Consider the following 15,027-nt stretch of genomic DNA (forward strand, 5'->3'; position numbering starts at 1 on the left):
ACACATAATTTATACACATTAAAACATGATATCAGAGTTTTAAAATCAAATATTTTAGAAAGCAGCCTTACATCACGGTTATTTAAACCAATGAACATTAAGCTGTGTCGTCAGCAAGTCGTTTCCCATCATGCTTTTGTTCAGCGCAGTCGGTGAAGAGCAACTGCGCTCGACTGCAGAATCCGACACGTCCGCCTTGCCATCGCGAGAGATTTTTGACATACGTCGGCATGACATCAGAGCAAGGCGGACCGCCCTTGGACACATTTCTAACTGGCATGCATCTCGCGTTGATCACCAGTGATCGGTTCTGCCAAGGGGGTAATCTAGCGCTCGGAAAGCGTTCCACCCCTAGGGGCTGCCATTGCTAACCAAGCCATCACCTGCTGTTAGCATCCCATTGACTCCCATTCATTTTTGAGTCACTTTGACAGTGAATAACTTTACATCTGAGACGTTTAAAGACACGTTTAAAGACCCATTGTTTATTTCTAAAGAAACACGACAATGCATAAAAGGCTCCGTTACCTTGTATCTTACACTATCGTCCCGCAGAAGCTGTTTTTGTAAAAGTAGGCTAACGATTGCGTCATAACCAACGCGACTCTGTCGCACAGTTGAGAAATTACCGTATAGACCTGAGGAGACGCTCGCAGGCAATCTTTTACTGTCTATGAGACAGTCGGGGGGACGTGGAGACATTAAGTCTGACGAATCGTTTGTAAACAAATCTCCAGTCGATGCTGGATTCGGATCCAACAGGAATGGTGCAACACACTTATGTGAGTAAAATGTCTGTTTATATGTAATAGTATTGCATTGTTATAGATCGTTTTGGTTATGTGTACGTGTCTAACAGAACATACCTTTAACACGCTGGACTCAGACACGTCACAGACAGTCAGACACAGACAGTCGCAAAGCCCGGAAGGCCGATGAATCTCATATTGATCTGTGCTGTTGTCTCTCTCGACTTGACATTTAAGGATGGCGCGCATGCACGTGTGTGCGCGTGGTTCACACGTATATCGACCAATCGTGTGGGCTATGGGTAATATAAAAATAATAGTTCAATCAGTCGCAGGTGGATGAGAAATAAAACATTGTGTTTGTTTGATAAAGACCTTTATAAGCCCTGTGATTAAGAAAATCATTCCGGTTGCCACTTCTCCCTCATTCTCTCCTCTCCCTGAACTTACAGGGGAGCTTAAACTCATTAAATATGCAAATCTTATCCAATCCTAGCCGTGGGCGTTTACTTCCAAGTCTCCAGTGCGTATTTGTATTTCCATGGTAATCCCTTGCCTCATCTGTCACTAAAATTAAATTTTATATATATAAAATTATAAATGTGAGAAACAGGGAGAGGCATAGGGAAGGTTTTTAATATTATCAATGAAAGTTCACAATGTTGATTTGTTGGATCCATAATGTGCAATGTAACATGAGCAGTAATGTATCAAACCCTCCTACAGAGCCTGAAGCAGAAATGTTATTGTGGAATACAAAAAAAAAAGAAAAAAGAATGAAAGCTTAGAAATAACAACAACATGTAGTAGAGATATGGCTGCCCTGGTTTATTGCATTAGGAATGAGAGTTCACAATGTTGATTTGTTGAATCCATAATGTGCAATGTAACATGAGCAGTAATGTATGAAACCATCTTACAGAGCCTGAAACAGGAAGAACGAAAGATTAGAAATAACAACAACATGTATTAGAGATATCCCATTGCTGCCTCGGTTTATTGCTTTATAGAGGAATGAGGCACACTGCTCTCATCATATGCTGTGATTCATGCTTTATTTCTGCAGGTGGGCTGCCCCAGTAACTCATGAACCAATGGTGTGAAATCATGCTTGAGATTATATTCCAAATGCAATTTTAATGGAAACATCATAATAGAGTCTCTAGATGCCTCTCTGCTGGTTTTTTATTTTTATTTTTTTTTATAATGCAGATATGCATCAAAGTCTATAAAGGACACATTTAATGGGTGTTGTGACTCGGTGAAGGTTCTGGTGAGATAAGCTCTTTTTCGGGAGCGCTCTTGTTCATATGGTGATAATTAATAGGCTCTACATATGGACTCTCTCTCTCTCTCTCTCTCTCTCTCCCTCTCTCTCTCTCTCTCTCTCTCTCTCTCTCTCTCTCTCTCTCTCTCTCTCTCTCTCTAAGCAGGGCAAAGGGTGAGCCCTTTGGCCTGAGCCCTACCATAAAGGAACTGTATATAAGAAATGTATTTCAATTACTATAAAATGGCCCTGATATGTCACTAGACATTAAATCATGTTAATTTCAAATTCTTATATCACTGAACAGTAGTCTGGCCAGGATATTGTCATTTAAAAGTTGTTGTTGCAGCCCTCAGCTGATGTTGATATTGACATGCTGAAGCTCCATCCTCCACCTATCGACCAATCATAGGTGGAGGGCGGAGTGTTTAGGTAGTCAGTAGTGTTTAGGTATCTGGGTTGCCAGCTCTGCTCTAGTTACCACAGCTGCTGCTACAAACATTCCTGCTGGATCCTGCCGCTTATCTGGCAACCTCGAGTCAGAGGGGGAGGGGGAGAGGGGATACACCACTCTACAGTCATTTGAAAGGGATTGCAATACCAGTTTTGGCCACAATCTTACATACACTTCCTTTAATTGCAAATATGGGGTCACTGCGATACAAAAGTGGGCGTTTCTAAATTTGTGGGTGTTTTCAAACTGATCTGACCCCACCCCTAAACCTACATCCACATCCACGTCACCCACACTGTGACGTGGGCACAGTGGAAAACTCCTCTCTTTATGGCCTCGCCCACTGATCTGGTAACTCCTATTACTATCCTACAGCGACTCACAATTCTCCAATGTAAATGCACAACAAAAACAACATTCAGAGGCAATAAATACTACAGGCAATACTAATGTCTTGTGTATTTTAAGCTAGTCAATCAACATTAGAGCACCATCATCAGGCTGAACAATACAAGGACATTACACATCTGCAAAGTGTGCAGTGATTAGAATAGTTTATCAAAAATGTTTATCATAAAGTAGTGCTACAACCCAGGATTCGCTACTGATAGAGATTTGTTTTAATACTATTTTAATTCAGCTATTTTAAAACTAGTTTATCCCCTAAACTTACCTCTAATAAAACTTTATGCATTTTTACATTTTATAAGCTGTTTTCCTCATTAAGACCAAATAATTTTACCATAAGTTTAATAATGTCTGGTATTGGCATCCTTTTGGATGGAAAATGTAGGCTATTATTATATTCCTCTACTTAGTACACTAACCCTACACCTGAACCTTCCCCTCTCAGAAAACACTGTTCTTTTAGATTTTTAAAGAATATAATTTGTCTACTTTCAGCTTGTTTAATGAGGACCAAAAAGGTCAAACTTGGTTGTATACAAGCACACACAGAGAGAGAGAGAGAGAGAGAGAGAGAGAGAGAGAGAGAGAGAGAGAGAGAGAGAGAGAGAGAGAATTGATATAACTTTTTCATGATGATTAGTGATTCAAAGTGCTTTACATAAAAAGGATAGCCTAGAAATCTAGACGCACCCTAGGAACTCTCAATACCATTCTGAGCTGTGTTCCTCAAAATCTGGACGGCCCAATCACATCATGTATAGAATCGGCGGGCGGGGCCATAATGACGACGACCGAGTTGCGTTTGCGTGCTTCTAGTAAACACAGAAACTGGCGAACGGCGGCGGTCTTTCGAATCAGCTCTGACCGCGACTCTGGAAGCTTTTCTCTGAGAAAAGAACAAAGAGCGGCACTGAAGTCATTCTTAAAAAGGGAAGATGTGTTCGGAGTTTAGCTGACCGGATACGGCGAAAGTTTAATCAGTCAGCGAGCTCTGCTTCACCTTCGTTGCTCTGGTTGGTGTAGCGCTATCCTATCGCGTGCAGAGGGAGTTTGAAAGACAACCGTTTATCCGCCCCTCGGATTGAGCCCTGTCTATGGTGAGTTTCCAGACCAAACATCTTGATGTGGGTCTGGCTTGTCAGGCTATAAAAAGGATGCACAGCCTATAGGAAATAAGAATGACAATAAAAACAGAGAATAAGACCAGGGGGTATTCCAGAAAGGTTATGTGACATATCCGGGTATGTTTAAGAGTAAGTTAGTGGATAACTTCAACTTTCGGTTTCAAAAAGCTTTCAGGGTATGAATGGCAGCTCACTCTCTGAACATGAGAGCGGGTTATGTTTCAGGGTTAGTTTGCTTAAGAGGTATTTAAATGTGTTTTATATAATTCATATATTTATTAATATAACCAAATTTGTTTCAGTTATATAACATACAAGGTTATATATTAATTTTAAAGAATTTCAATAAAAAATAAATAAAAATAAGTTTACATGTTAATGCAATTCAAATATATTTATTTTATTGTCATCTCACACATGGATCTGAACAGTTGAATCTGTTGAAAAATATTGTAGGTTGGGCTGTTTTTTTACCTGGGGTCGGAGGGTTCTCCCCCAGATTTTTTTTATTTCGTAGATGTGATTTCCTGCATTATGGTGCTTTGAGGCCATGTTGCCTATACCAATAAAAGAACTCAAACCAGTCAATACCAAAAGACAATATTTAACTGCAATGTAGAAATCAACAGTTTCACACTTCACAGGTAACGATAATGAACAAGTTTATTATGTTTATTAAGCTCCGTGTCCAGATAGAAAAAAGTGCAAACGCATAACGATAAATTATAATGGGGAATAAAACAATCTCTAATCTTTAATGTTCACTGTAGACAAATGGGCGGATAACAGTGTTATCCATTATCTGTTTGTCTGGAGGCAACATTCTTGAAGTGAACTTGAAGTATGAGAAGAAAGATGAGTTTGTAGTCACACTGGGGTGGTCCCAAAGAGTTCTAAGCATGCGGCTGTTCAGACTTTGCTTAAAAAAAAACAGAGACTGGATGATAATGGGGTTGTAGTAACTATCGGCCTATCTCTAAGCTATAATTTTTAGCAACATTTTTTTTTAAAAGTCTCAATTGATGCAACTAAGTTATTAGAACCTTTTCAATCTGTCAGCCTTGATAAAAGTCATTTTTAATGTCATTTTACTTGCAGCTGATGTCGGTAAAAATGCTATATTGATCTTATACTTGATCTTAGAGCTGCCTATGTCACCTTGTTATCCATGACGTTCTTATCTGGCATTTAGAACATTTATTTTGTATCAAGGGGACAGACTTACGGTGGTTTAGTTCATACCTTAAAGAGGTCTTTCTCTTTAGAGTTATAGGTATTTTCTTCATCTTCTGCCCCTATTGTTAGTGGAGTTCATGCATTTATCAATTCATGTTTGGATTACTGTAATTCTTTGTATCTGGGTCTTCCTCAGTCGTCACACGACTCCAGATGGTGCAGAATGTAGCTGCAAGGCTGCTGACCGGGACAAAGAAGTATGAACATTTGATCCTAATTTTGGCTTCACTACATTGGCTGCCGATCTGGTTTAGAATTCAATTTAAACTCCTGTTGTTTGTTTTAAAGTTGTTAATGATCGAGCTCCATATGCTATTTTAAATATTTTCTTACACAGTCATCATCAAGATCTCTAAGATCTTCAGACAATGCTCTTTTATCCATCCCACGCTCTCGTTTAAAAACTAAGGGAGACAGAGCTTTTTCTGTTGCTGCCCCCGGCCGTCTCTGGAATCAATTGCCCCCATCCGCCTTGCACCTTCCAAAGGCTACTACTTTTAAGCAAAATTGAAAACGTATCTTTTTTCCCTAGCATTTTAATAGTATTATATTTCTTTCTGACAGTTTTTTTGGTTTGTTTATTTATTGTTTTTCATGTTGTTTTTATTTATTTATTTTATTCTATCTTTATTGTTTTAGTCTGTATTTTTTCTTTACTCTGTACAGCACTTTGGATAGGGTCCGTGTACTTTTACGTCCATTCGTTTTTCGATTTAAAGGTAGGCTAGGTAAGAATGATCTAAAACCCTTTAGTCCAAATTTGTTTAAACTTTCTTTATATGTCAATAAATAATTAAAATGTAAGTACCCTGAAAAAGAGAGTATAAAAGTCGAGTGACTCTAGACTTTTTAATCTGCAATAAACACCGCTCATTATTTTCGTTCGGGACGAAACACGTAATTGGCTTGGGCGACTGTCACTCTCTCTCGCTACCAGGCTACCACCCCTTTTGCTACAGGATCTGCCCACATGCGCGCAGCACTAAATCTAGGAACAACATTCAAAATGAACAGTGACGGGTTTTACAATCAGCAAAGGCAAACAATGCAAAAAAAGGAAGACAGTACAAGAAAAGGCAATGGACAAAAAGTTTTTGGATAAACAAAGAAATCAAATGCGAGTAAATATCGGCGAGAACTGAGACCTCAAGGGGCTGAAAAAACAATTTTTTTGCTTTATACTGAAAGGGTAATTCTGAAATCCACTGCTGTTTCAATATACCTGTATATAGTACATATATCCTAATTAACTTCATAATCAAAGCCTTAATCAATATTTATCTTCCTGTATATATATATATATATATATATATATATATATATATATATATATATATATATATATATATATATATATATATATATATATATATATATATATATATATATATATATATATATATATAATAATTCTTTCCATTTATGATTTTGCTTTAGTGTCTTGTTTTCTTAAGTGTGTATTTGGTCTCTAAGGAGTGACTGAGGGTCTGGCCTAGAGATGTGTGATGCGTCACTAAACACTTGCAACAAGGTCGTGTGTTTGGATTTTTGAGGCATCACACACCCCTAACATGTCAGGAGTGCAGTAACGGGGTTTGCTCACTTAGCCCGGCTTCCAGAGATGAAATATGGATGTCTTTCATTTAATTTATTATGTTTTATTCCTTTTATATTTCATTTTACTGAAACACTAAAGACTCAAGATGAGTACTATTGTCTGTACCTCTCACTGAGAGAAAGCACATGCTATCAGCATGCTTTGGAGAAATGTTTTGTTTATAATTAAGATGTTCTCAACCTTGGAGGAAACCAGTATTTTCAGGAGTTTGTGTGTGTGCGTACCAGATCTGTGCAGGCCTAATGTTGGAGATGGACATATCTGCAGAAAACGCCAGACTTGAAGATGCTTTTCGGTGGCCTATGAGGTCACTGTGATGTAATTCTGGTTATCGGGCGACGACTTGTCTATCTAGTTTGGTATGTGCTTCTATCTGTCTCTGTGTGGAAAGTTGCTACATTGCATTTTATCTGCGCCAATCAGAATGATGTGGATAGACCTTGAAAACTGTATAGAATTAAATATGAACTAATTCATAAATTTTATTTGTATATTTAGTTGAATAACTTGGATCATGATTTTAGTGTCCCCAACTGAGCAAGCCAAGCCAAAGGCGACAGCGGCAAGGAACCAAAACAGCATCAGGGCATGATGGAGAAGGAAAAAAAACTTGGGAGAAACCAGGCTCAGTTAGGGTGCCAATTCTCTTCTGGCCTATTATTAAACAGTGTATGATTATTATTCTGGCAACCTTACAGGTCATTAATCATATTAGATAGGAATATTCAACATTTGGGTATCACGCAAGAGACAGGTTCATTTAGGATGGCACGTCGATAAGAGTAAGAATACTTGAAAGGTCAGAGTTATTGCGGAGTTATACAGTCGTGGTCAAAATTGTTGGTACCCCTGGTAAATATGATCAAATATGGCTGTAAAAAAATAATCTGCATTGTTTATCCTTTTCATCTTTTATTTAAAAAAAATCACAAAAAGCCAACCTTTCATTTAAGTAAAATAATTGAAAATGTGGGGTAAATCACATTGTGAAATAAATGCTTTTCTCTAAATTGGCCACAATTGTTGGTACCCCTGGAATTTTAAAATATCTCTGAAGTATATTTACATTAATATATTTTTTTAGCACACTAGGGTGACAAGGAACATGAAATTGTCCAGCTATGATCTCTTGTTTCACAGGAGTATAAATATAAGGAGGCATAAAAGCCAAATTACCTTCATTTCAATCATTTATCAGAATGAGTGAAACCAAAGAATATAGTTCTGATGTGCAGCAAAAGATTGTTGAGCTTCACAAAATAGAAAGCGGCTGTGGGAAAATAGCTAAAGCATTGACAATCCCCATTTCCACCATCAGGGCAATAACTAAGAAGCTCCATTTAACTAAAGGTGTTACAAATCTGCCTGAAAGAGGACGTGTGTGTATATTGTCCTAATGCAAGACGTGGAGGAACGTTTGAGTGCACAAAGACTCTCCAAGGATCACAGATGGAGAATCGCAGAGATTAGTTGAGTCTTGGGGTCAGAAAGCCTAAAAAAAAAATTCAAACAACCCCTACATCACCACATGTTGTTGGGAAGGGATTCAAGAAAAATCCTCCTCGCTCATCCAGAAACAAACTCCAGCATGTTTAGTGGTCAAACACGACTGGAAAGTCAAAAGGGACCTGCTTCTGTGGTCAGATGAAACTATAAAATAGCTTTTTGGCAGCAAATCTACCAGATGGGTTTGGTGCAAAGTAAATATTGTTCTTTGGCACTCTTGCACCAAGTTTGTTTGGGTGGAGGCCATCTTATTTAAACAGTTGTCTGTCTTGGACTAGAAAAGACTGAAGTTGTCAATAAAGTTTAAGAAATGTAAGCAAGTGAAACATATCTATAAGAAGAAGAATTATAACCTATAATAACTTTTTTAGGTGTATTGATAGGGCAGAATAAATTAGACCAGAATGAAACATTTTGAAGTTTTTGTATGCATGTATACATGTCATGTGCACTGAATTAATTTCATAGTGAAAGGAGAAACTGATACATGTACAGGTGCCAAACATAACAATTTCAGACAACAATTCAAAAGGATGTTATAGGACTATGTATATGGATTACTATGGGGTTGTCTTGTATTAAGGATTTCTGAAATGCAAAACTTATTTGTGAGATAAAAGCCAGCCTTCTTCAGTGCAGCACAATCACATCGAAACTGATGTCTCAGACGTGAAAGAACAAAAAACAAGGAATTAAAAAAGAGCTGTCATTTATTTTATTACTGAGGCAATCATGACCCCTAGTGTTTACAATTGCCAGGCAAGAATCAGCTTTCCTCAACAAACAAAAAAAACATTAATAATTTATTTAATAAATATCTCCGTATATAATATAAAATAATAATAAAATATAATATTGTAACCGAGAACAAAAACAATGATTTAAAAAGAGCTGTAATTAATTTTATTACTGAGGCAATCATGACGCCTAGAGTTTACAATTGCCAGGCAAGAATCAGCTTTCCTCAACAACAACAACAACAACAACAAAAACACACTAATAATTCAGTTAATAAATATCTCTGTATTTAATATAAAATAATAACAAAATAATATTGTAACCGGCAAAAAAAAAAAAAAATGCTTAGATTAATGTTGCATTAGCATGATATCGGAATCATCTTAAATAGTTTCCCAGTTAAAGAAATTGGACATTATCGCCCTCTCAAGTCAAAATTTCAATGTGATGAGCTCGTAATAACGACTTCAGAAATGGGATGTACGTTTTTTTACAGTCTATGGTTGGGACACATCACGTGAAGGTGGCATAACTGTCAGTAATGCTGCCTTCACGTGCTTTCGAAAATTCTAATAAAACACTAATAAAATCACACCTGCCGCTGCAGTTCTCGTTACAATGTTTAAAGTTTATGGCACACCCATCTCTGGAATTTGTGTATTAAAATGATTATTTCCGAACTTCCCAGTGGTAATACGACATCAGATGGCGTTCATGTGCATTTTTTGCTTAGGAAACTCGTATTTACGATCATTCCGATAGCACGTGAAGGTAGTATACATAAAGACTGTAAAAAAAAAAAAAATTACCAACGGACCCGTCTTGTCCAATCATGTAGTTTCACGATCTGAAAATTGTGTTGCTGCACGAGGGTGTGTGGCAAAAATCTGACCAATCAATGAGCACATACTAAGTTAGAATCAACCAATCAACTTTAACCTTACGAATAGGCTACACTCTTTTCGCGGAAGTTGACGTTGCTAAACACCCGGGCAAGCATTTCTGATCATATACATAATTTATATTGAGAATAACACGTCAATAGCCCATAAGGTATGTAACGTTATGTCTGAACATTTTTGTCTTGTTTTACATATTATAAAGGATGTAACTAGCCGCCGGTTTTAGGGTTTGGCGAAAGTCTTTATGTAGAAATGTATGAATGATGTAAGGCTTGTCTTAAACTGTTGTATAACTGTTTATCTTATTTTATCTACAATTGGGAGATCTTTTAGTTGGCAGGTGTAAAAATATCTAGTTCTACAATATTATTAGTATTGACTTATTGTGTTATAAAATAAATAAAATGTCAGTGTGTTCAAAACGCCATATAAGACAAGTAACGTTATACATTTCAAAAACTGGTTATTTGCTTAAAAAAATTATCATATTTGTGGCCTCTGCTCACCATAAGTACATGTTACTCTTGTCATCAGATTACCAAATATTTACAATAATTTATGTTGTGGGTACAAATCACTGGACATAAGAAGGAAACATTCAGACTATTTAATAAACTATCCGAATCACAAGATCCAGTTGACTCACATTTCCCTCTAAGGAGAAATAAATAAAATTGTATTGATTTAACATTTTGGACCAGTTTTACAGACAGGGCTTAGAATAAGCCATGATTAGGCCTTAGTTTAATTAGGACATTTAAGCAGCTTTTATAGACGTGCCTTAGAAAACTTGAGATGAAACGATCGCACTGACATGTTTTAAGATATGTCAGTGCAAGTTGCTTTCATGCACTTTATTCTGGGTTTAAGTCTTGTCTGTAAACCAGGGGCTAATGTCTTAACCTTCTCTCCCCTTTTTTTCTCACAGCTTTTCAGACTAGAATGTCAGACATGTGGCCTGAGAAATCCGGATTCCTTGATTGATGGCAGCCCTAGCAGTATTACGTCATGCCAGCAGCAGTCCTCTGCTCTGGAGTTGGGGACCCATTCTTTTTGCCCTCTTGGGATCTGTATTTCTTCTGTTGCTGCCTTTAGTGGGCGTAGAGGAGCAATGCTGTTCCACGCTGAAGGGTATTGCTCTTCTGCGCTGCCAGCTGTGGGGGGGTATCCAGCGGCCTGTAGTGCACACAACCAGCCTGACTGTCCCCTTCACAGCGCTAGACCTCCTGCCACAAAAAGTCAAGCCCAGTAAAGGTACAGTTGAAGATGCTGCTAACTTTTTTTGATTGGGTGCCTGAATGCCGTTGTGGCAACATGACTTGGGACACTGTACAAATTGTGAATAAAAACAGAATGCAATTTAATATTTTATTCATAATACAACACGGATGACATATCAAATATTTAAACTGATAGAATTTATAATTTTAAGGGAAAAATAAGTTCATTTCCTGGCATTAACACCTCAAAAAAGTTGAGACAAGGCCATGTTTACCACTGGCTGGTGTAATGGTGTGGGGGATGTTTTCTTGGCACATTTTAGGCCCCTTAGTGCTAATTGGGCATTGTTTAAATGCCACGGCCTACCTGAGAATTGTTTCTGACCATGTCCATCACTTTATGACCACCATATACCCATCCTCTGATTGCTACTTCCAGCAGAATAATGCACCATGCCACAAAACTCAAATAATTTCAAATTGGTTTCTTGAACATGATAATGAGTTCACTGTACTAAAATGGCCCCACAGTCACCAGATCTCAACCCAATAGAGTAGGGGTCCTCAATCTAGTTCCTGGAGGGCCACTGTCCTGCAGATTTTAGCTCCAACCCCAATCAAACACGCCTGAAACAACTAATCAATGCTAATCAATGCCTTTATAGGCACGTAGAATTAAGGCAGTTCTGAAGGCAAAAGGGGTCAAACACAGTATTAGTATGGTGTTTCTAATAATCATTTAGGTGAGTGTATTTTTCAAGTCTAAAAAAAATATATATATATGTTTGTCAGATTTACAACAATTAGGCATAACATTATGACAGGTGAATTGAATAACACTGATTATTTCTTCATGGCACTTAGTGGGAAGAGTGGTGAACCGTGACAGGGTAATGGCTCATTGTTGCTCATTGATTAATGTGGGAAGCAAAGGCTGGCCCCTGAGGTCCGATCAAACAGATGAGTTACTGTAGCTCAGTTTCCTCAAGAAGCTAATGCTGGTTCTGATAGAAAGGTGTCAGAATACACAGTGCATCACAATTTGTTGTGTATTGGGCTGCATAGCTGCAGAACTGTCAGGGTGCCCATGCTGACCCCTCTTCACCACCGAAAGCAGTGAAACAGTGAACATCAGAACTGGACCACGGAACAATAGAAGAAGTTGGCCTTGTCTGATTAATCACATTTTCTTTTACATAACTTGCATGGCTGGGTACGTGTCACTTACCTGGGGAACACATGGCACTAGAATGCTATATATATATATATATATATATATATATATATATGTATATGTATATGTGTATGTATGTATGTTGTGTATATGTGGGGGGGGGGGGGGGGGGTTAAGTTTTTTTTTCTAAAAACATTTAGCTTTAATTTATGTTTATTTTATTGTTCTTATTGAATTTCCTGTTCTGTAGATGCGTTTAAAATAGTGCAAGTAAAAAAAAAAGTGCAAGTTTCCAAACAGCATTTATTTTTTGAATTTGTTATTGTAATGTGCTTCCATCTCATCTAGCTTTTTGAATGTTTCTCAGACACAAACTCATTAGATCATCGCAATCAGATTTAAAAGCAATTCACTGTCTTAAATTCAGATTAAATATGACTGAAAAAAAGGAAACTTACTTTTAAGACAAGTGATAGTGCCTATTGATTATGCATCTCCCAGCCGGAATGTCATATTGTGTAACGCTGACCATCTGTTTATTTACAGAGACTAAGTTGGAGGCAAAGGCGGCTCTCCAGCAGGCTTTGGAGATGAAGAAAAATGGAAAGAAAGAGAAAGCTCACAAGCTGCTCGTCCATGCGCTCAACATGAACCCTGAGTTTGTGGAGGCGCTCACTGAACTGGGAACCATTCTGGAGGAGGAAAAAGATGTTGTTCAAGCTGACCACCTCTACACCAAGGCCCTCACCCTCTCGCCTTGCAACGAGAAGGCTCTGGTGAGCAGGGATCGCACACTCCCTTTAGTAGAGGAAATAGATCAACGCCACTTTGGAATCATCGATGGAAAGGTGCGACGTCTCATGTCCATCCCCAAGGGCAACTCTGCCTTGCGTCGGGTCATGGAGGAGACCTACTACCATCATATTTACCACACCGTTGCTATCGAAGGCAACACCCTCACTCTTTCGGAGATTCGCCATATTATTGAGACCAGATATGCTGTACCAGGTAAGAGTCTTCAAGAACAGAACGAGGCAATTGGCGTAGATGTAGCTATGAAGTACATCAACACCACCCTGTTGTCCCGTGCTGGGGACATCACTGTTAATGACATCCTAGAGATTCATCGGCGCGTTCTAGGCTACGCCGATCCCGTCGAAGCCGGGCGTTTCCGTGCTAGCCAGGTGTTCGTTGGACATCACATCCCACCGCACCCGCAGGACTTAGACAGGCACATGCAGGAGCTGGTGCAGTGGCTGAACTCTGAGGAAGCGCTGCATCTACACCCGGTGGAGTTTGCCGCTTTAGCGCACTATAAACTGGTTTATGTGCATCCGTTTGTGGACGGGAACGGACGGACTTCCCGACTGCTCATGAATTTAATTCTAATGCAAGCCAGTTATCCACCAATCACCATTCGGAAAGAACAGAGGGCGGAGTATTATACCGCCCTGGATACAGCCAATGAGGGCGACGTTAGGCCCTTTATTCGATTCATTGCGAAATGCACCGAAATTACACTTGATACACTACTGATCGCCACAACTGAGCATGCAGTTGGGCTGCCCGGGTCTAGTAATCATGCCTGCCCTGACTGTAAACACACCATACCTGTGCGTGGCTGAAATGCATGTTGATGGAAAATAATTGCACATGCATGTAAATTGAAGTGCCATATGGTCCATATCAGCCTCTGAAATAAATCACTGTCCAACCTTATACTGCTAGCTTGGGACCTACAGTACATAGACAAATTGTGGATCCATATTAAGGTGTTTTGTGTGTGCGCGTGTTTAGTGTCGTTAGAATCATTATAAATCCTATGTTTGTTTTTTGACCTTTTAAAATGTCCATGTTTTACCCAGTTTTAAATTTGAAAAGGTTTCCTTTATATTGACTTAATAGTGAGTTAATGATAATGCAGCATACATGAGCTCTGCTGTCTGTATGGGAACAATATTCATAATCATACTTTTGGTATTTATCTGTATAATTAGATTTTTTTCTATAGTCTCAATCCACATTTAAAAAGAACAGGTCTATGAAATACTGAAAAATGGCAGTTCCATTTAATTTTGCGTTAGTTTTGATTTTCAGGCACTACCAGCTAAAGTACATTTATTGCGAACTCTACAGTTTGTTGGACACATCTCTCTTTGCATAAGGCTAGCTGGCAGGCTACAGTAAAGAAATATGTTCAAAAATGATTTTCTGTCAAACTCTGTTTGAGTAATAGTTAAACTTTGCCATTACCAAGAGCATAATCCCAGGTTTTTTTTTTTACTTTCACAACTTTCTTTTAAGGTTTATTTTAAAAGGTCATTCCATTTGAAATGTAACTGAATTACATTTTCTTCTTTTGTGGTATGATTAATCAGTCATGTATAATGCCAAAAATATAATTGTCCACAGCTGTTCAAAATGTTATTTCAGAAGAGTGTTGAAATGTTTTATTTTACAGTGTTAAGGATTTTTTTTTTTATCAACATCTTTTAGTTTTGGGTGTGCCACTATTTTCAAGCACTTTAGTTTGATCTATTTAAAGGTAGTTTTAATTTATTTTACTACTTCTAAAAAGCTATTTTTATCATCTGTAATAAATTATTGTGCAACTTCTTATTTAGTGTATTT

The 15,027-nt window shown here is 38.1% G+C and overlaps 1 protein-coding gene across 1 annotated transcript; it reads left to right on the forward strand.

Annotated features, from left to right (window-relative positions):
• The first annotated feature begins 10,013 nt into the window (after positions 1–10,013).
• Positions 10,014–15,015, forward strand: ficd (FIC domain protein adenylyltransferase). Its single transcript, XM_067439285.1, has 3 exons — positions 10,014–10,153; positions 10,931–11,256; positions 12,943–15,015. The coding sequence occupies exons 2-3, from the start codon at positions 10,986–10,988 to the stop codon at positions 14,019–14,021; spliced, it is 1,350 nt and encodes a 449-aa protein (XP_067295386.1). The 5' UTR covers positions 10,014–10,153; positions 10,931–10,985; the 3' UTR covers positions 14,022–15,015.
• Positions 15,016–15,027: the final 12 nt, after the last annotated feature.

Source organism: Pseudorasbora parva, chromosome 3 (genome assembly GCF_024679245.1).
Source record: "Pseudorasbora parva isolate DD20220531a chromosome 3, ASM2467924v1, whole genome shotgun sequence".
Classification (NCBI taxonomy): domain Eukaryota; kingdom Metazoa; phylum Chordata; class Actinopteri; order Cypriniformes; family Gobionidae; genus Pseudorasbora; species Pseudorasbora parva.